Here is a 23,335-nt window from a genome sequence, read left to right on the forward strand (position 1 = left end):
CGACACGGGGGAGTAGTTTCGTCTTACCGAAACGCGATCAACCGTTGTTCGATCGATATTGCTCGCTCCTGCTTCGTTATTATTATGACTGGTTGTCCGTTACGCCTTGGGTTTCGGGTTCGTGAGCTTCCGGTTCGCGCGGATTTACGCCTGGGTATTCGGATTCGAGATTCTTTCGTACGCTATCGCGAATATCGCGGGCCGCTTCTTCTACTACTTGCACGGGCGTTACGAAGCCGAATCTATTTGCTAATTTCGCCGGTGCGCTTAAAAAACGGGGTCGTTGAAATGTGACCTTCTTTTTTGACGGTGCCGACATTCAGGCTATGTTATTATACAATATGCTGACTTACAGTATAACGATGGTACGCATTCTTCTTTCGCTCGCTTGTCGTTTCCGCACGGTCAGCTGTTAGTCGGCGCCGGAGAGTCTCCTGTCGCACTCCGCGGCGTCCCCGAATTACTGTGGTCGGCTTCTTGCGCTGTCTTGTGGTTGGATGCTCCTATTCTGGTCCGCTGCAGCTTCTCTCGGTTTTCTGTTTGAGGTCCTCGAGCACTGACGGTGTTGGCAGATCCGTACTTGGCAGATCTCTCTTGTTGTCAGGAATCTTGTATGGTCAGATATCCTTTATTGCTCAGTATCAGTATCAGTATCCCACCGCTGCCACCATTTTGTTGTGTCTCTGGGGTGATAAAACATGGTCACCAAATCTTTTCTTAACAATTATTGAATATTTTTATACACTGAAAAAAAATTGGTTAATTTGATTAAATCTTTCAACTAAATTACTATTTTGTTAATTGAACATATATTAGTATTTAAGCCTAATATACGTTTTGTTAGATTTAATATGTTATATTTAATTTAAATATGTCTATATATATTCAACTAGGCGTTGATGAGTCAGGCAGTCAGTCAGTCAGGACTTCTTCTTTTATAGATATAGATAGATAGATAAATAAACTTTTTCAACAATTTTTAAGAAATATATATATAGAATTAAGCAGCAACTAAAACGCTACTTTATAATGAAGATTTAAAATATAGGCAATCTTTAAAAAAATTAACTCCCTTTTTTTACCTCCGTTAGCTGGATTTTCGAAAAATAGTAAAACACGTGTTTCTTTATTTTTAAAGGAGAATCCAAACATCAATTTTTACGTCTATAACATCTTCGGTTCTTGAGATATAGGTATCCTCATAAAAAAATTAACCCCCCCTTTTAACCCCCTTATAGGGAAGGGATTTCCAAAAATCCTTCCTTAGTGGGTGCCTGCGTCATAAAAACAATGCACCTTCCAAATTTCACGTTCCTAGGTTAAACGGTTTGAACTGGGCGTTGATGAGTCAGTCAGTCAGTCAATCAGGACTTCTTCTTTTATAGATATAGATTAAGCAGCAACTAAAACGCTACTTTATAATGAAGATTTAAAATATAGGCATTCTTAAAAAAAAATTAACTCCCCTTTTTCATCTCCGTTAGCTGGATTTTCGAAAAATGGTAAAACACGTGTTTCTTTATTTTTAAAGGAGAATTCAAACATCAATTTTTACGTCTATAACATCTTCAGTTTTTGAGATATAGGTATCCTCATAAAAAAATTAACCCCCCTTTTTCACCCCCTTAGGGAAGGACTTTCCAAAAATCCTTCCTTAGTGGGTGCCTGCGTCATAAAAACAATGCACCTTCCAAATTTCACGTTCCTAGGTTAAACGGTTTGAACAGGGCGTTGATGAGTCAGTCAGGATTTCTTCTTTTATAGATATAATAATTAACAAAATAATATTTAGTTGAAAAATTTAGTCAATTTAGTTTTTTCTGTGTACAATACATTTTTTGCTCTATAACAATCACAAATACGGTGTCGTCTATTAATACAAATTTATGAAAAATCTTTGTGACTCGTAGACGCAATCATATCATATCGCGTATAGTAGATCAAACCTGCGCATAATAAATTTTTATCATTACATAATGCATTTTTTCTTATCTCTTCTAACTACTTTTCTCAATTTGAGTCCGTAATCAGTATCGGATACAACTAATATATTTATAATAAAAATTATAAATTAAATTACACAATTGTTTATACATGTCACTATTATTAATAATAATTATAAATTATTAATTACAAAATTTTGTGTACATATACATTTATATGTGTATACATATACATATATACGTACGAATGTTTAATATTTATAATTATTACTTTTATAATTAATAATTGTACAATTTAATTAGTAACACCTTGAATTTAAAAATCAAATTTTCCGAGAATGGAAACCCCTATAAGAGAAATGTTTAATTTATAATTTCAATTTAAACTTTTTGTGTTGAATTGTCTTCTAAAATGATGGTTTTTCTACACATATATTTGTGCATTAATAATATTGTCACGTCCCTGGATTGCATCCCTTAGCGTTTCATCGTTAAGAGGGTTGTTTTAACAACCGACGTGTTTGTTTAACAGCGTCATATTAGACTTGATTGACAGCTGTCGTCTTGTACGGTCGTGCGGTCTTTCGATATATTAATTAATCACGTTCTGATTATTCTATTATCGTTTGAGTTATTAAAGTTCCTTTTATTTTAATACGCCTTGTTCATTTCCCGGCGCGAGTGTGTGTGAGAGTGACACGTTGCGTTGCGCGCTTTGAGATATCGCGAAGTCGTCGCGCGGACGTAACAATATAATATGATTAATAATATAAATGTGACGAAAGATTCAATTGTAAGGACAATAATTTGAAAACTTGACCAGCGTTGCGGTTACAGAAGCACGTTATTTATTATCGTAAAACATGAAAGCGTTGATAATGTACTGGCAGTATATAGCATTGACCGATGACATTTTAGGTAACACTAAAAATATATGTTTATTTATTTGTATTAATGTTAAGTTTTTTCTTAATTTGTATTTTTTTTGTATTAAAAATAAATTACGCAAATTCGGGACATGCAATAATTCAAAGTGCAAAATATGTCTTTATTATTTATCAATACTAGAAAATAATATTAATAGTTATTGTATACATATATAAAACAATAAACAGTCCAATGCAAAAATTTACAAATAACACATTTGATAATATACAAAGTATCCCGAAATTGGCGATATAGATTTAAATAGCCAATTTAAATCTCGTTTTCTGAAGGCCCGGCGCGAGCGCGTATTGTGCCGCACGTTGTGTCTAAATTTCGCTATCTATCGTTGTTGCGGCCAACTGCGTCCTTTTGTACCCTTTCAGCTTGCGCTTTGGTTTAAGCAGCGTGTACTCTGGATTCGACCAATGCGCGACTGCATTCCTCGAGAGAGGACAACTCCTCTCATGCTTATCCAGTCTATACTCCGTAACGAGAGCCCTTAACAATAAATGTTTGATATCATCGGATAAAATCTAATTTTCTTTGAATGAGAAAACAAAGAAGAATATGCTAGTTTCGTACCTCAGAAAGAATTTCCTTTATTTTGGAAAAAAATTCTTGCTTTAAATGTATTTTATTTATTATGTTTGATAATAATTTTCGGCAACGTTTCGGGATGACAATTGTCCTAGCTTTCGAGACGAGCTAAAGTATAAGACGGCTGAATACCTGAAGTCTCTGCGAGGAATATAATCGTTTGGACTGATTAACGTCGCGAATAACATGTCAAGCGTGTGCGGCGCGAATCCGGGGCTATTGTGAATATCTGAATATTCGCGAGGCATACGCGCGAATTCTTATATCTGATTGCGCGCGAATAGACTCGAATCTCATTTCCTGAGTAAATCCAAGTATTTCATATATGTGCACGTGCGTAGTCGAAAATTTTGTTCTCGTGGGTTGTACGCATTTTGACGTAAAATATTTTGTTTATAATATAAATATCTCGTAACGAGATACGATTTTTCCTCCTCGAAATAAATAAATTTTCTGGGGTATAACGAGAAATTGTAAACATCCCCAAGAAGTGAAGCTTAGAATTATGCAAGCTTGTAAATTCATATCAGTTTGAAAGGTGGCTTTAGGCAAAATTTATTTAGAAGAATTTTTATTTTTATTTTTAAAAAATCGCAAATGTCCGTAGCAAAAATTTGCCGCTTAAGTAAAGCGGTAATCCTCAGCGTTAAGAGTAATCACGCGAGCGGCATTTTTGAAAATTCATTCCACTATCGGTAATTTATCGTTGCCCTCGATCCCTGGCCAACCCCTTCTCGCTTAGCTACACAGATTTCAGTAATCGAATCCCCACGTATGTCATGGTGAATCCAATAACGGTATGCGCACCGATAATTTGCTGTGTTATCGTACATCATGATAGGTCGGTTTTATATAATTAGGTGACATTACATGATCGGGCACGGCAAACACGCGATTATGAATTATTCGTTTGGGCTGTAGTGGTACGCAAACACACAATTATCTCCAATTACAGGATGTAGGAGAACGAGCATAAATGTACATCTTTACCGCGTATACATACTTTCCACTTGATTGTAGAGATAACTAAAAAAACGTAAATAAAATTGCAATTTACTTGCAGGCTGTATGTTAATATAATTATTTTCAGTGTTATGTGTTCCTAATTATATTGATTTTTAAATTATTAATTATTTGGCAATAAAAAAAACACGCGCACACACGATATAAAATTTTAGAAGAATGTTCATTTGTCATAGAGAATTGTCTCTAAATCTATCGACCGGATGTCGAAATAGCGACTGCTACCGACTCGACGACAAAACGACGAACAAAATTTCGCGAAGAGAGAGAGAGAGTTCCTGAAAAATGGAATTACTGCAAAACCCGGGGTTCTCGTTGGGGAGAGGATAGGGAATTAAATAGCCTTCGAACACGGCTTAAATAATTGATGCACGTCAATTAGATTTGTTAGGCCAATCGTAGTAATTAAATGAACAGGAACGCAAGGCATGAACACGTACACATAACGTCGTTTACACATGTATACATGTACTCGCGTGTATATACATGTATATACCATCGTGCATGACGATCCTGTATCCGGACCATATTCGAAAGAGTGCGCAGCGTGAAATTCAAATTTCTCCAATACCGGATAATCCCGTTAATTCGTCGAAACCGTCGGCAACTCATGCCGCACTTTTCCGCTAACAGTTAACTATTTCGTTAAGCGATGTAGCTATTACGATCGATTATCGCTCGCAAATGCTTTCAGAATAGAACGACGAACAAGCAACGGATATTTTTTTTAAGTAATCGATATATTCTTGTAAAAAAAAGTTCTATGAGGAATCAGAATCTTGCACACATAGTATTTGTGTTGAAACTCGGAACGCGAGATACGTTGAATCACCGCTGAATCTGTCTGAAATTAAAAATTTAGATAGCTTTGCATTGTACTATATTAAACGGCAAAGAGTCTTTGTTATAAAATAAATAAGCTTTCGATATAGAGAGGAAGTAATGAAAGATTGATCTTCTCTCTCTGGGGCAATTTAATGCCACATGAAAGATTTCGAGACTTAAGTCGATCATTGTGGGCCATTACAGTCTTTGTCGTTCACCCAGAGAGTTTAACTCTGTTATAGATATTTCCCGATTTACTATAGAAATTCTATGAGAAACACATGAAGATCGATAAGAAGCTTGAACCGTATTGTCATAAAAGAGAAAAGAAGTTGGATATTGAAGTACGAGAGCGCATGTTGCTCGCCGCGTGCTTGACGTATGTAACGCAACAGGTTTCTTCGCTTATTTTTGTAGCACCACAGGTCGGCGCAAGAGTAACATCACATAATAACTTAAGAGCCCACTCTCTCGATGTGCTGTTTCAATATATTTGAAAGAGAAACTAGGCCACCGCGTGTGTCCGTATTTATTTGTGCGGTCGCATACATTAGTTGATTAACAGTTCATTTACAAATTACTCGACGTGACAACACGTTATATAGAATACATTTGTGCTCCAAAGATACATTCACATACGTAATCATTTATATTTGCATTTATATTTGGTTAACTAATGTACATATATATATGCGTAGAATATGTAAAGTAGTCCTTCCTTAACAATTTTAACAGCATAAAAATAAATATTTTTTGATTACAAGTACTAGTTTGTATTAAAGAAAACTTATATTTGATTATTTATTATAATATTTTCATTCATTGATCAATTTATATTATCATAGTTTAGGGATCATTGCTCGAAGTTCGCGGCGTAAAATCTTGCCGGAAGGATTCTTGGGTATGGCATCGATAAATTGCAGCCCGCCATGCAACCATTTTTGCGGCGACAGTTTCTCTGAAAGATAAATTGAATTGCTCGGTTAATGCATGGATAAGTCGCCGCCCGGCTCGCATTTGCTATTAAAATGCAATGTCAAGATAAGGTATATCCACATTCTAGCCGTGCTGTATATTTAAATTACGTAGATTACAAGACTATAACTAACAATTTTGTTAATGATGCAACGCGGCGTTTAATGTCGTTGCGTTGCGCGATGATCACTAACAACTAATAATGCCGTTAATAATACAACACAATGTTTTACATACATTACTATACTATATAAGCTCATTGCTCTGAGACCCGTATTTCATCCACACATTTAAATTTAAATGCGCACATTTCCAACATTTAGTTAACTTTTTCCTAATGTTGTTTAAATTTATTTATAATTAATGGAAAACTTAAAGTTTTTTAGTAATTTAATTTAAAAAAAATTTTTTTATTTTTTAAAGCAATTTTAAGTTTGTAATACATACTACAAATTTTTATCCTTCTCTGATTCTACACTACAGAGAAAATATCAAACTCTTAATAAATCTGCGAGAAATGTCGAAGAAGATTAAAAGATTTGAGAGATAACTCACTTTTGACAAAATCCTGGATATCCTGGCCAGTAATCGTGGCGCCAGGTTGTCTCACTATGAAAGCCATAGGAATCTCACCATTGCGTTCATCAGGTCTTCCTGTTACCGCGGCGTCCTTCACCGCGGGATGCGACAGTAGAACCGTCTCAATCTCTGACGGCGAGACCTGATATCCTTTGTACTTGATCAGCTCTTTGATACGATCGACCACGTATATCCTGCCCTTGTCATCGAAATAGCCAACGTCACCGGTGTGCAGCCATCCGTCATGGTCGATGGTCTGCCTGGTGGCTTCTGAATTGTTCCAGTAACCCAGCATCAATTGCTCCCCCTTATAGCAGATTTCACCCATCTGACCAGTTTCTAGTGTCTCTTGTGTTTCGGGATCGACCACTTTGCTGAGGAAACCGGGCAAGTTTACTCCGGCTGTCGGATTTTCTGACAAATCACCCTCATCATCGCGTGCGCTCAAATTGCTTACTACCGATAACTCCGTCATACCATAGCCGTTGCGAATGGATTTCACGCCAATACGAGCTTTGACAGCGGCTGCAATCTATGGAAAAGAGAAAAAAAATTACTTGGAAATGTCAGACTCGCTCCTGTTCTAAAGTTGGATATATGAAGATTTATTCAAGTTTAATTAATAAATCTAATTTAATGTTAATGACTTGTAGACTAATGATCTGAAAAGGCTACTAAAATTTAAGGCTTAGGGGCTCGATTCTTGAATTCATGCGCAAGAGAAACGTATGCGCAAATTCGGCTCTTACAGAAAAGTTGCAAGTTGATTGGCTAAAAGCCATGCGATAGATTATCTTTGCATCTTTTATTTTGTTTTTTTCGTGTTAAAAGAAAAATTATCATATAGAAGTAATATTAAAAAATTTACATTTTCTCTTTAATTCTAAAACACAGAAGATTACATATTCTTTAAAGACTTGTATTTTTCTCTTTCTTTATCAGCGTTTATTTAATCCTGAAGCGATGATATATCACCTGTACCAGAGAAATAAAGATAACGATATCCTACGAAAAAACAATGCTCGGACATTTCGGGGGCGTGCTGAATTTTCGAAACTTTAAAAGTTTTTATTTCTACCTGACGATAAGAGATCAGTTTCACATTTTCCAAAAGATGCGATTGCGAACTCGCGAATATGACCTTTTATTTTCTCCTCCTTTAGCATATCCGTGGACCGGCTAAACAAAAACAAACGCGATAAAGTTACTCTCGAGTCGTGTTTAGTCGTGAAAACGCGACGACTCCCCGAAACTTCATCCTCTCGCGGTTCTACGTTCGAGGACTCACTTCGGCACTTAGCTCCCCGATGGCTTTTCTTACCGCGATAACTTTGCCGGAGGATCGGCAGGCAGAGAGATAAACTTCATGACAATAGAAAAAAACTTACGTCCTTCGCAAGCGGCGCCGCTCCGCAGATGAGTTCTTTCACGCTGCGAAAGTCGTACTTATCCACCAATGGGTGCTTCGCCAGAAACGTCAGGATCGGCGGCACGAGCGGCAGATGGGTGAGTTTGTGTCCCTGTATTAAGTCTAGGAAGAGTTTCGGCTCGAAGGCGGACATCATGACTATGATGCAGCCTGTGTACACGCAAATCAGCAGCGTACCCATTGCGTAACCGTGAAAGAACGGTAGCAGCATCAGCAATCTGTCGCGTCGCTTTAAATCCATGTACTCAGGCTCTCTGTTTTTAAGATCAGATATGTCATATTTATTAGGCATTTCATACCAAATTAACGACTTTTTTCCTGACCATTTTTTATTTGCTTCATTTTTTTTTGTTTTTGTATCCATTGAAAAAAGTAGCTTCCATAAATTTTGTTCGATTTTTATCTTTATCGATTTCTGAGTTACCCATTTTTTTTAAAAATTGATTTTAACACTTTCCGAAAATTTCAAATATTTATAACTTGAAGAAAAATATTGTTATTAATAAAGTGATAATTTTTTTGTCTTTGAATGTATTTTTCGAAAAAAATATTGAAAAAAATAGAAAAAGAAAATTTAAGTTAGTGTTTTAGTTAATTTTATTTAATTTTAAATTTTAGGCCTCGATCCAGACACGCCAAGTTTGTATTCGTTAATTCTTTCAATGCCGGGTCTAAAATCGTTTTGACTATGCAGATGATTATTCTTAAAAATACAAATATGATTCTTTGATAAATTTTATATCAAATCAGAAAATAATTTGCAATTAATACACCATTTATACTTGGTTAAGTAGTTTTAATTTATTTATTTATATTTATTTTGGAATTGCTTATTTCTTAATATATTTTTTTTATTTTCAAACTTAGAACAATTTTTACAAAGACATATTTGTATACAATGTCGAATTTTTTAATATACTTGGCGTGTTTTTTTCTTCTGTGAAGATTTTGTTGTGTATAATATTTAACTAATATTGTTTCTTTTCTGACATGTGTATTAATGCTTTAAATATGATGCAATCATAATTTCATTACAAGTATAAAATTTAGTTTCATATTAGATCTAGATCTAGATCTAGATCTTCTTAAATTCTACATATATATATATATATATATATATATATATACATATATATATATATATATATATATATAATTTAATTCGCGAAAATATATTTACTAATAGATATTTATGTATAACTTACTTGATTTTTGAAATAAATGTAAACATATTTTTATGAGACAAAGTCACTCCTTTCGGCAATCCGGTAGTTCCGCTCGAAGAAAGAATAGCCAAGGGATGTCGGCTGGTGTCACCGATATCTGTTGCCTTGTATCCCAGAAAATCTACAGCTTGTTCATTATTTAAAATATCCTTCAACGTACGGATATTTGTTGCAAACGGCTGATCGTCCAACTCTATTAATTCTATCTTCCAAGGTAAATTTGAAATGACTTTAGCTATGAGACGTTCGGTGCGTCGAGACACCAAAATAATACGCGGTTTCGCGATGTTTAATATGTGCTGGAATTCATCTAAACATTATAAATTAAATATTTAGGTGCAGATATTAGATACCATAAATATTAAATATAATAATAATGTTATACAGTCCACTTACATTCCGTATACAAAGGATTGTACGGTGCTAATATAGCACCGATGTAAAAAGTCGCGCAAGCTGGTACCAACCAATCTATTCGATTTTCAGATGCGATGGAAATTCTATCCCCAATTTTTATCCCGTATCTTTGTAAAAAATTCGCGAATTTCACACTTTTCTCGAGTAGTTCCCTGTTCGTCATTCGATTACCGCTGTGTCCGTCTATCTATAAGAGAAAAATAAACATTTCTTCGCGCGCAATTTTATAAAGTCGATATAATTAGAATTTAATTGAAGTAGAAACTTAACACATTATAAATTTTTAATTTTTTTCTTTATATATTAAAATGTCTTCTGCATCTTACGTATGTGTGTTAAATATTGAAAAATTAGATATTGAGTGTTAAATATTGGAAAGTTAGATAAAAGAAATAGACAATTTAAATAAACACGTCTATTTTACATTTAAAATGTATTATTCAATACATGATATGAGACAACTACATATTTATAACGACTGTAAAATATATGATTGTTACACAAAATTTAAAATTTATAGTGTATTATTATTTGAAAAGTACATTATTAAAATTTTTTTTCTTTTCTAGCATTTGTAGTTTAAAGCAAATTAAAGTAAAAATGCAAGGACAGATGGGAGACTAGTCGCATATGCGATGCGTATTACGACAGCGAAAATTCAGATAGATTTCACAAATTTTACCTCTGGAGATTAATGTTAATGGAATTACGAAAAGCTGTTACTGTTTGATATATTTTATTCTTTCATCGCGAAAGGCAAGCGATCAAACTCGTAAATATACATAAGAATGATTTTATAGCACTTACTATCAAATCATTATCGATGTTTTCGCATAGTTTATCCAACATAGCTTGTCCTACAGACATAGTTGGCGTTGGTTGTTTCAATCGTCGTTCATATATTTTTCCCATCTTTGCAGCGACATGGGATTTGTTTTGTATAAAGTGATACTTTTATCTGAAAAAAAAAGAATGTATTCTCCCATTAAATTAAGTAATACATAATTTTTATATTTAAACTTCTTACTGAAAAATAAGAATGCTATGAAGCTTTGAGATATTGTTAATTCATTTTCGTTTTTTAAATACACCTCGATATCATAATTATCAGCTGAGATATAAATTCTTGAACTTTTACAATTTTTTATTACTTTTTAAGTGTACTGTTTTTTTTTGTCGAGTGTAGTTATGTAAAGTTTGATTATGATGCATTTTTTCGCGACCTATCTTTTCAACGATTAATCGCGGAGAACGCGAGATAAGATAATTCATTTATGACTTAATACGAAGAGCGTTGTTCATGCAGGAAATCATTGCACTTATGCAAAGTGCATTCTGGTGAAATAAAAGATTCTTGTCAAATAAAATTTCGCGCAATCGCATTATGCGAGGGCCTGTCATTCTCGCTCTGAGGCATATGTCGACAATGCCGTTTTCAAAATTGATAATTAAGTCGTGCTTTATTCTGATGAAAAATGTTCGTCGCTTCAAATAATCAGTTCGAGATAATTAGAAAAATCTCAATGCAATAAGCTTAGTAAAATATGCGATTGTTAGATATGTCTGCTTTATGAAATGTATTCAAATGTATTCTCTATTGACATATTAATGTTCATGTGCGAGTATTTTTGAAATATTTATATTTTCATTTCCTGCTGTGATATGGAAAATTAAAGTCTAGGCACTTTACATTCATATTATATTTTTTTCTTATTTCGTGCTCTTTACCATTCACCATTCTTATAAAATTAAAAATCTTTATAAAAATAAAGTAGCAATTATCGCAAAAAATTCTTTTACCAGTTGTCGATTCCTTATTGTTATTCCTAGGGATTATTAGAACTCTTGCACCTTTATTTCCGTTGCGCTATCAATGCGTAGAAACACATTGATACTATCGAAACAGTTTTATCGCGCACAAATTGATGTGTATAAGATGATGAAATATAAATTGATAATTAATATTGATAAGCTAGTAGTCACAGATAGGAATGACGCAACACTTTAACTGTTCGATCCGACTGCTTGTATCAGACTAGCGCAGCGTCTCATGTGCTACGTAAGTATATCGAATCGAAAAAGCAAATGTTGTTTGTTCATGAGGCTATCTCACGAGACTGCTCGTTGAGGTCAATTGTCGTGCGCACTTTATATCGTTCATCCGGCCGTGAGAGTAGGATTCATTCAGTTAGCAAATTAAAATTTGTCGCATTATATTCTTATTTTCCCCTTATATTCGCACGCGAACACTATGCTTGCATTCAGTGATGCATTCACTGTAACCTGAGAATCGCGTGTACTTTTCTCTAGAACGCTGATAATTAATAATATATAATTATAATAATAAGTCCTTATATAAAAGTGTGTTTAATAAAATATATTTTTTCTTGGCTGATATATTTTTATAGGACTATATAATTTACGTGCGAATTCTAATCATCAAATTTAATAAAATTTAATTATTTGATGTAATATTTATTAATATTATTAAAATATACAAATAATATTATTAAAATATACACAAATATTTATTAATATTATTAAAATGATCCCAGGAATCTCTATCATTAAATGTTGGTCAGTTAATTATATCAGACACTCTGTATATCACTATATAATATATTAATAATATTATTAATTATTCAGAAATATACATATAATCAGTTGCACTCTATTCAATTATTTATCATTGAACATCGGACTTTATGCAAATATTATGTTAATATTTATGAATCTGACATGAATAATGAGATTTAAGAAATAATGAATTATGAAAAAAAGATTTTGCATTCTGATGTCTTGAGAGAACTTTACGAATACAATATTATTTTGCGAATGCGGCATCTAATTGCGGAAAGCAATTATTACTCTAAATTCAAAATATTAAAGACATTATATACACCGACGGTGTAACGCGAGCGCATATTTAGACTAATTAAAAAATTTGCGTAAGTTAATAAATGGAAGAATTCATAACAAAACGCGTAATGCAGTCTGCTACAAAATTGTTCTACCTTCTAATTCTGGCCACTAGTCTAGAATCTCAAAGGCAATTTACGTAGTTAAAATTCCTTCTCTCTCTCTACCGCTTTTTATTTTTTTCTTTATTTTTTATACATTTTTAATTAAAAGATGATTATAAAATGCTTACTACTTTCTATTAAAAAACAAAATAGAAATGAAAAAAATAGTTTAATAAATTGAATAAATAATATTACTCATGTAAAAATAAAGATAACGAAACAATAAACAATAAACAATAAACTATGATTAAGTTAATTTCTATACCAATCAGATTTGTTAAATATCTGACGATAATACCCTATTAATTTTCTTTACACATACACACACACACACACGCGTGCGCGCGCAGCGTTTCACAAGATATTTTATATTTTATGTCAAAATACTGTAAACTTAAAGCCTCATAACTCGGAAAGTACTTAATGAAAAATAACTCAATTATAGTGTTTTGAAAAGCTCTTAAGGTAAGCACTACGAGGAAAAAATTTTTCTTCGGATGAGAAGGTCATTGCAGTGGTGCATAACTGGCTACACACCCAACCTAAATCTTTCTTCCAGGATGGAATACAGAAGCTTGTTAAGTAGTGGATCAAATGTATCGATGTTGATGGGGATTATGTCGAAAAATGATATGTAAATTTTCCACATAGGTTAAAATAAATGTGTTTTTCTTTATTTGTCCCTTTACTTTTTGACTTACCCTCGTATATATATATATTGCGATTTTTTCTTCTAATTAACTTAGAATTAGAAGAACGCAGCAAGGGCCGTCGACAAAAAAGGAGATATTAAAATTCACGCGTAGGGAACTCGGATGGCAGGCGCTCCGCGCGAACCGCAGCGGAGAAAAAGGCCGTAATTTTCGCAATAAACGGACTACTGAATTGGGCGCCAGACGGTCTTTCACGCGTCAATTCGCGATATAGCCAAATGCTAAATCTTGACCGTTTCGCTACGGGCCAGTTAGCTCTCCTAACGGTAGAGGAGCAGGGTGGTGTTGTCGCGAAATTATTAGACTCGAAAACACCGAAAATCGCGAAAGAATACAAACACAAGGATTATAATTGGCGTGACGAGACGAGACGAAATAAAAGACTCGAAATAGATAACAGAATAATAACAGGAATTTATTATAATAAAAAAAAAGAAAATAAAGGAACTAGAATTGACAATCAAATTAATAGTATCAAGAATCATGAATCATAGCGTGACAATAAAATTGATTTCAGTATGATTTCCAAAAAACACAAGAAGAAGAAATAAGAAACAAGGCTTGCCGATACGACTCAAAATAGCGAATGACAATTATTGAACAATAACAGTCGCGAGACGGCCAGTAACAATAGCGCGAACAATTTCGACGTATCAGAAGATTCGACAACGAGATTTTATAACGTACTTTCACTCAGCGCGAGTCAAAGGTCAAGACGAGAGAGGTTTTCTCGATAACACGATACTCACGATACTAAAAAAAAAAAAGCAAAAGCATTACGGAGCAGAAATTATAATCGCTAGAGTAGTCGGAAAAGTCGCACGCGGGATCTACGGCGGCGTAATCAATATCTGACAAGCGGACACGTGGCTGAGTATGCTCTCTCTTTCTCGCGCGCGCTCGCGTTCTCTTTCGCTTTTGCGCTCTCTCGTCGATGGTCGCGAGTAACACGCGGTCTCTCGCACAAAATAATTATGTGGCACGTACTCACATCTGCACTCACTCGACAGATTATTCTCGCGAACAACATTCACACGTCGGCCGGTTACAATGACGACACACGGTTACAACGAAGACGCAATTACACAAGTACGCGATAACGCAACACGCAATACCCGACCGAATCCCTCAGAGACGATAATAACGCGTAGTCGAATTAACGGATTGTGATGGTCTCGAAAGCTCTCGTCGCTTAACGCCGATCGCTCACAAACGCTAAGTCATAAAAGATCGGGCAAGGTTCTCGCAAACGCAAAATCACAGGTAGCCTCACCGATAAGACTTTCTCTCGTTGCTCCGCAACGTCCTCGATACTTCTGATCTCTCGCCAGAAACTTTGATCTCGCTTTTGCGCTCGAGAGCGGGCACGCGACACACACGACAAACAATACCAGAGTGAAGGATCTATCGCCCCGGGTCGATAGCAGGGCTCAATCCTGCGCGAAAGGAAGTGCGCGGAAATCCACCCAATTACGGCGTCGCGTGGCTTATCGCTGCCGCGCGGCCTGATCGCTAATTACGCCACTTTCCCGGGAGCTGCGTTGGTTCTTGGGCCTCGTAGATTCAAGAGGCGCGTCCGAAATCAAATTCCGGCCTCAGTCGACTGCAGCGCGATACTTCTTATCCTCGGTTGTTCGGGGTGATTTCCTCGCCCTTGCAGAATGCGGTCCTGTGTCACCGCGAGGATCTGTGCTCTCTGTGTTAACGGCTGTGTCGTTAGGTCGGCCGAATTCCGTTGCTTGGCAAATATTGTTGCCCCGGGCTGTTTACTCGTTTTTGCGGTTCTTCAAGGTTTGCGGTTTTTGAGTCTCTCTACCTTTCCCGTTTTTATCAAAAGTACGTCTCAGTAAGACTCCCTTAACGGCTGAAGCGATCGAGTTTTTATTACGCTCAATCGATAGATTGAGTTCAAATTATATAATAATAAAAGTGCCTTTATTTTTTCTCTATGTGCTTTATAAACGGAGATATTATAATGTAAAATTTGTTTTTATAAAAACTTGATCAAATTTGGTCGTCGTCGACCTTCTCAACGCGCATGTACCAGAAAATGTACAGTTCAAGCATTCATTGCAAGACAGCGTTGATGTCGCTCCATGAATGATGTCGTTAGGTTATCAGTTTTGACAGTTTTAATATTTGACACATAGGTTCAGTTTTACTGTAGGTAAGTAATAAAGAAAAAGTCATAAGAATTTGATAACTCATAGCACTATTACGAATGCTATGAGCTATTCTCTTTATATTATTTATTATATTATTAGCTTTCATTCATTTTCTTATTTTATATCAATAATTATACATATATGTACTTATGAAGAAATAATAGAGTGATAGTTATAAAAGAAATTGCTTTCTTGTCATGCTACCGTCCTATTATTTCTTCATAAGTACGTAATTGTTGATATAAAATAAGATTGAATAAAAGCTCTAATAATATAATAAATAACGTAAAGAGGAAAGTTAAATAATATGCATTTTATTTGATGAATTAAATTGTAACAAATGATATATATTATATATATATATAACATATATATAATATATTTATTACTTAAAATTATGCTCTTTTAGGATCAATTGCAGGCCTCAGCAAACAATTCAAGAAATTTGGCGTGCCAGCATTATTAGTATATAAAAAAAGACAAATTATAGGGAATTTTGTACATATGACAGATCATCTGGGAGTGGACTTTTACTCATCGAATGTAGAGATGTTTCTCATTAAGGCTCCTGGGTGCTCACCGCGGCCATATTGGAATCGTGACGTCAGAGGCGAGAAATAACACGTTGAGATTTCTTAGATGCCATTTCTAAATAAAAACATATTTGCATAAAATAACACTTAAGATCTCTTTAATACACTTCTAAAAAACGCCGAAAACTATTCTTTTCCCTTGACAGTCAATCAACAACCGTAAAATGATCGAGATATCAGACTTTGACATGCGGAATGACTGCGCATGTGCAAAGACCAGACAGACTGGGCCTCATAATATTACATTTTACAGCTGTTGATTGATTATAAAGGGAAAAGGATAGTTTTCGGCGTTTTTTAAAAGTGTATTAAAGAGATCTTAAGTGTTATTTTATGCAAATATGTTTTTATTTAGAAATGGCATCTAAGAATTTTTAGCGTATGTTTTCTCGCCTCTGACGTCACGATTCCGACATGGTCGGCAAGGTACCAGGACCCTTAAACATGGAATGCTGCCCCACAAAAATTGTGCCTCTTATCATTTCGAAAAAACGAAATCTAATAAGTAAAAAGAAAATTTAATATTATCATTGTTTTAACATAATTTATCGCGATCTTTTAATAAACTGCGCACAATAACTTATTAATTAAAAACTACACAATACAGAATATTTATCGAAAATGAATATAAAAATTACAAGATATAAGTGCAGAAAAATATTTATTTTTTAATATTTCTTAATTTTATTAAAAAATTCTCCAATTTTATATTTAGAAAATTATTTTAATTTAACTAATTAACTCTAAGATATGTTTCTTTTTGAGCTTGCGCTGCAGATTAGTATTATTTTTGAGTAAGTTAAATAAATATATACTACAAAAAAGAATGATATCCATAAAAAAACTTACCTTTTTAAAAAAAACGTAAAAAAAAGCGCCAAGTTTACGCGTCATGTAAACAAGTGTTATAGAAAAAACAGTGTGTTTTAAAGTACTGTAAACTTGTGTTGTAAAATTAATATTTAAAAAAAAATAACGATATCAAAAAGTTGCGCCAAATAAATAAAAATTTATACAAAAAAATTGAAAATTAAAAACTTATACGAAAATTAAAAATTAATACAAAATAAAAAAAAAGTAAAAAAAATTTTAATTAAAACTTGGCGCTACTAAATTAAACAATATGCTAATAATGTTAACGTACTCTGTACATTTATGTTCCAGTTAATTGTTCCATTAATATTCCAGTTATTATGATGTAATGTTTAAAGTAAATTAATTATTTGTTACTAAAGTATAAAGTTGATCTAGAATTAATTATTTGTTTTAACTTTAAGATACATTGTAATAATTAATTAAATACTATGCTGTGTAATGACAAACGTACTCCGTGCATTTACATTGCAAATATTTCTGTATTTTTAAAATTAAATTAATTATTTTAAGATATATATATAGGTATAGGTATGTCAAACGCATAGTTTGAGACATCGTTTTTTTGCCGTAAATATGTGTAATATGGTCACAATAACATGTCTAAAGTTATTAAATTTTTTATAAGGCAATAATTTAAAAATTACATAACTCTTTAGTATACAATGCATACTTTGGGGACTTTTATATATATATATATATATATATATATATATATATAATAAACGAATATTTCAAGGACAGTCCTTGAATCATACAATTCACAACTACGACGGTCATTTTTACTCTGTCCTTAAAGCATGCGTTTAAATTTGAGGTCTTCCTTATGTTAACCGCATATTTTGAGGACTATTATATATATATATATATATATATATATATATATATATATACATGTATATAATGAACGAATTCTTTGGGGACACAGTTCCCGAATTATACAATTTACATATACGATAAAAATATTTACATTGTCCCCAAAACATGCATTTAAAAAGGTATGCTTTATAGTAACCGCATACTTTGAGGACTATTATATATATAGTATATAATAAACGAATACACTTAGGGAGAAACTCTTAAATTATACATTTGACATATACGATTTTAATTTTTATCTTGTCCTCACACACAAAACATGCGTTAAAATTTGAGATTTTTTATAATAACCGCATACTTAAGGACTTTTTTATATACTATTAAAATTGTCTATATATTTGTTAGTTTGATATTATATTATAGATAAATTGCAAGTAATAAATTATTATATTTTCCATTTAATTAAAGAACAAGTTTTGGGTACTTTATTAGATTATTTGAACAAATAACAGTTTAGATGTCATTTTTATTGTACTTACAAATCAAGGATTAATGAAAGATTAATACAGTTACAAGGAGAACCATTAATAGCTTTAGAGTAGTATTAAGTATATAGTAAAATAGTATTAAGTGTCTTTTCTCTCTCTCTCTCTCTCTCTCTCTCCCCCCCCCCCTCTTTCGTTTCCCCTCGTTCTAATTAACTCGCCATATTCGCAATTCACCACAAGATAAGTAGCGCGAGAGTCTTGATAAAGTTTTAATTTCTTATGTATAAATGTTATTTATAAAACTGCATAATATGTGAAGTAAAGTAATAAATATTACTTTCTCGCATAACTAAATATATCATTATTTTAAAGATTTAAAATATTCAGCGTTGACTTATTATAGGTGACTTATTGTTTGTTATTTAAACTTAAATTAAATAATTAATCACTAAAGCAATTATTGTATTTCTTATCTCGAAGTTTGAGTAAAAGATACTGAGCAAAGAGATTGCTACCAATATTTCTCCTTGCAACTTGAGTAATTTTTCATTAAACCTTGATATGTAAGTAAAAGAAATAAAACCTAAACTTTTATTTGTTCAAATTATCTAAAAAGATACTCAAAGCGTGTTCTTTATTTAAATGCAAAATATAATAATTCATTTGCTGTTTATAATAAAACATCAAACTAACAAATATAAACAATTTTAATGGTATAAAACGAAAAGTTCTCTAAATATATGCGGTTATTATAAAAAAAAAATTCAAAATTTTACGCTTTGAGAATAAGATAAAAATTTCTATTGTATATGTGAAATGTATAATTCAGGAACTCTTCCCGAAATATTCGTTTATTATATACGAGGTATCTGATCAAGATTGAACCAACCCTCGTGAGTGGGTAGAGCGCAGTAAACTAAACAGAAGTCTTTTATTATTATGCAATTTACAAAATAATTATTGGAATATTAATTAAAGGGGTGAAAGTGAACACACATTTTGCGTGGCTAAATCATGAGGTACGCTCTATACATATATGTGTCAGCTGATGTCGCACGGTAATGTTTTTGTTGCTCGCGCTGCTCGCGTGTATACATACATGCATACCCCGACTCTCATCGCGCGGCCAAACTTTTCGTTGTTGTGCGACACTCGCCGCTGGCACGTCAAAGCGCAGTAAACTGTGAACCAAAAAATTATTTACAAACTATTATATGTATATATCATGAGAATTAAAATTGCAACTTTTGACTCGATTTACCTGATTGACGCTCACTGTCCCTTCCTTGGCGCTCATATGTTAGCAACGAGTTATCGGACGCGCAACTAAGGCGCATAATACTCTCAAGAAAGTAAAATGTAATGAGATCATACTTCACTAGGTATACTACATAAATAACGCGCGTTTTAGTCACGATCGTTGCTAACTTGCGAGCGGAACAGTGGCATTAATCACGAAAATCGGGCCGAAAATTAAATTCCCATCTCTGATATAGACCGGGTGTTCAAAATAAAGCGTTACAAATTTTGATCTCCAAAAGTATTGTTTTTGGAAAAACATGTTTTAAATAAAAGTTGCAGTATTTGAAGGGGGAGATAAGTTGATGTTATAGAAATGTTTGTAGGAGACGGTTTTCAAGGTTATTTTAAGGTCAACTTGATTTTTTAAAAATGGAATTACCCTAAATATTTTATGTAAATAGATTCATTGTAACATTCTGCATAAAAAATTATAAGCCTAAGATAGTCGAAAATCGAACGGTTCACGAGATATTTTACATCTTAACATCTGACATATTTCGACAAAAAATACAAAATATCTTATAAATTATTCAGTTTTCGATAATCTTACCTTAATATTTTTATGCATAGAAAATCGAGACCAATCAATTGGTGTAAAAAAAAACGCATAATTATTAAAAAAAAAATATGTTACAAATTAGATATTTTTCTTAAAAACAATTATGTGTTTTCTTTACACCAATCGATTCCTTTCATTGTTTTGTGCATAAAAGTATTAAGGTAAGATTATCGAAAACTAAATAATTTACGAGATATTTTGTATTTTATACCAAAATATGTCAGATTAAAATGTAAATATCTCGTGAACCATTCGATTTTTGACTATCTTACCCTTATAATTTTTTATGCAAAATGTTACAAGGAATCTATTTACATAAAATATTTAGAGTAATTCCATTTAAAAAAATCAAGTTGACTTTAAAATGACCTTGAAAACCGTCTCCTACAAACATTTCTATAACATTAACTTATTTCCCCTTTGAAATACTGCAACTTTTATTTGAAATATTTTCTTCTAGAAACAATATTTTTGAAGATAAAAATTTGTAACGCTTTATTTTGAACACCCGGTATAATAGTCCTCAAAGTATACGGTTAGTATAAAGACCTCAAATTTAGCGCGCGCGAAAATTGTAAAATGGTAAATAATTTTTCTCTTTAGTTTACTGCGCTTTGACGTGCTAATAATGAATGTCGCATGACAACAAAAAAATTTGCCCGCGCGACAAGTGTCGGGTGTCGGGGTATGTACGTGCGAGAAGCGAGTGGGCAAAGGCGTTGCCGTGCGACATCAACCGCTGACATATTTAGAGCTTACATCTCGTGGTACTCTAGCCGCGCGAAACGCGTGCGCATTTTCGATTGAGAGAGAAAGCATTACGAAACGTGGTCCGAGTTAGAGATGTCCAATAGCTGGTTCACTCACTGTTGAATGAAGATAGTGCGAGTGAGATAGGGGTAGCGCGCTGTCTCTATGAGTACGTTTACACGGTACCCTTAATCAGGTTTAATAATACCCGTAGTTGTAAAACTGGCCAATCACAGCCATTTCCCTGAAGAATGGAACGGCTGTGATTGGCCAGTCTTACAACTACGGATGTTATTAAACCCGATTAAGGGTGCCGTGTAAACGTACTCTATGTCTCTCGTTCGTTCCAATACCTATATGCCATGCTTTCCTTTTTTCTCTTTTAAGAAACGTAACTGAGCCGCGTGATGCATCGATCGCTGGCATTCATTTTCATTATTTATTTATTATTATATCATATAAACAATAAAAATTAAGATTTGTTTATTTACAGTATACCATGAATTTCATACTGGATATCCATTAATATTATGTTGTAAATTTAAAATTTGAATTTTGTAATAATACAATTATAAAAAGTATCATAACATTATTATTTCTATACATTTAAATTTAACTGTAAAATCAATAATAATATTTTTTTTGTATATGTAAAATGTATAATTTAAGAACTCTTCCCAAAGTATTTGTTTATTATATACAGGACATCTGATAAAGACCAACGCGGGTAGAGCACAGTAAACTGTACGAACATGAGTCCTTTACTAGTTCAAAATTTTCGAAATTATTGGAACATTAATTAAATAGGATTAGCGAAAATAAGCGCGCGTTTCACATGGCCGTGGGATGTACGCGCCAGCGGCGAGTTGTACAGCAACGAAAGATTTGGCCGCGCGACGAGTCAGGGTACGCACGAGTAACGAACGGGCAGAAGTGTTGCCGTGCGATGCCAGCCGCTAATACATCTAAAGCACACATTTCATCAGAGAGAAGCCTGAGAGTGACCACGCCGGCGTTTTTCGTGCGATGTTTTCTATAGTCGGTTCAACGACGAGTTTCAGCGTTTTTACGTTCATTTTAGAGGCGGCGAAACTACATGGCCACGTCCATTTTTCAGTGACATGATAAAACGGCCGATTGGTTCATGTCCGTGCTACGTCCATAATAATTGTGGATCAAAAAAATATCGAAATATGGATTTATTAATATGTTTTATTAACTGAGCATAACGTTTTGACATTCTAGTATATACTATTCTAGTATGACATCAAAGAGTTCCAAAGTCTCTTACAATGGGCTTTCTCCATCCATACCAATTCACAAGATAAACATATTATAAAACGAAAATTAAACTTTTATTTTGCATTTAATTGATTTGAAAATAATCTTAATGGATTAATAAGATTCTTGTGATTAAAATGACACTAAACACGATATAAATCGCATAATTTTTAATTAAATTCGTAATTAAATTTTTTATATAGATGCACTCTAAAGCATTTGATGGACGAATAAAGGCAAAGAATCTTGGTCTTCGAAACAAAAATAGCGTCAAGCGGAACGCACCTATTGTTATACGTTTATTTTCAGAAGACTTATAGTATTAATTTACAATATCTTATTATTTTATAACCATACTTATGCTTATGTAAATTTGTATGTAATTAATAGTCTTTAATGTGCATTTAAGGTGCGCACCCAACTAGCACATCCAATCAAATTTATAAATTAAAAAATTAAGTTAATAATAAGTGAAAAATAAGTTAATAATAAAAAGCTATAAATTAAAATCATAATTTGATTACAATGCATGATTGTTTAAATATGCTTGATACTTCTGTTTCAAGAATAAGAAGAAGTGAAAGTAATGTATTGCAAATATTTTATACATTATAATCATTAATTAAGACTTATTAAGAAAAATTGATTTAAGAAAATTTATTTTATTGCACATGCGGATATATGTAAAAATGCTTTAGTAACAATTTATATCGTAGTATATATTAGAATGTCAAAACGTTACGCGCAGTTAATAAAACATATTAATAAATCCATATTTCGATATTTTTTTGATTCACAATTATGGACGGAGCACAGACATGAACCAAT

The 23,335-nt window shown here is 33.1% G+C and overlaps 1 protein-coding gene across 2 annotated transcripts; it reads right to left on the bottom strand.

Annotated features, from left to right (window-relative positions):
• Positions 1 to 5,784: 5,784 nt before the first annotated feature.
• Positions 5,785 to 15,085, bottom strand: LOC145946844 (luciferin 4-monooxygenase-like). 2 transcript variants are annotated; one of them, XM_083056601.1, is made up of 7 exons: positions 14,951 to 15,085; positions 10,749 to 10,899; positions 9,921 to 10,128; positions 9,504 to 9,834; positions 8,258 to 8,552; positions 6,846 to 7,401; positions 5,785 to 6,273 (listed from the first exon to the last, which is right to left on the bottom strand). In XM_083056601.1, exons 2-7 carry the CDS (start codon positions 10,851 to 10,853, stop codon positions 6,155 to 6,157), a joined length of 1,614 nt encoding a protein of 537 aa, XP_082912727.1. In that variant the 5' UTR covers positions 10,854 to 10,899; positions 14,951 to 15,085; the 3' UTR covers positions 5,785 to 6,154. The 2 variants fall into 2 exon arrangements, with proteins under 2 accessions (XP_082912727.1, XP_082912722.1); XM_083056596.1 differs by lacking the exon at positions 14,951 to 15,085 and adding an exon at positions 11,742 to 12,126.
• Positions 15,086 to 23,335: the final 8,250 nt, after the last annotated feature.

This window comes from Prenolepis imparis, unplaced genomic scaffold, assembly GCF_030444845.1.
Source record: "Prenolepis imparis isolate NDT839.2.m4 unplaced genomic scaffold, iyPreImpa1.0 SCAF_2, whole genome shotgun sequence".
Taxonomy (NCBI): domain Eukaryota; kingdom Metazoa; phylum Arthropoda; class Insecta; order Hymenoptera; family Formicidae; genus Prenolepis; species Prenolepis imparis.

Bases quoted from the DNA above. Each gene is read 5' to 3' on its own strand.
- LOC145946844 (XM_083056601.1), bottom strand. From the start codon at position 10,853: ATGGGAAAAATATATGAACGACGATTGAAACAACCAACGCCAACTATG. The intron at 10,129-10,748 runs GTAAGTGCTATA...TTTCTCTTATAG, and splicing joins ACATCGATAATGATTTGATA to ATAGACGGACACAGCGGTAA. The intron at 9,835-9,920 runs GTAAGTGGACTG...TATAATGTTTAG, and splicing joins CAATCCTTTGTATACGGAAT to ATGAATTCCAGCACATATTA.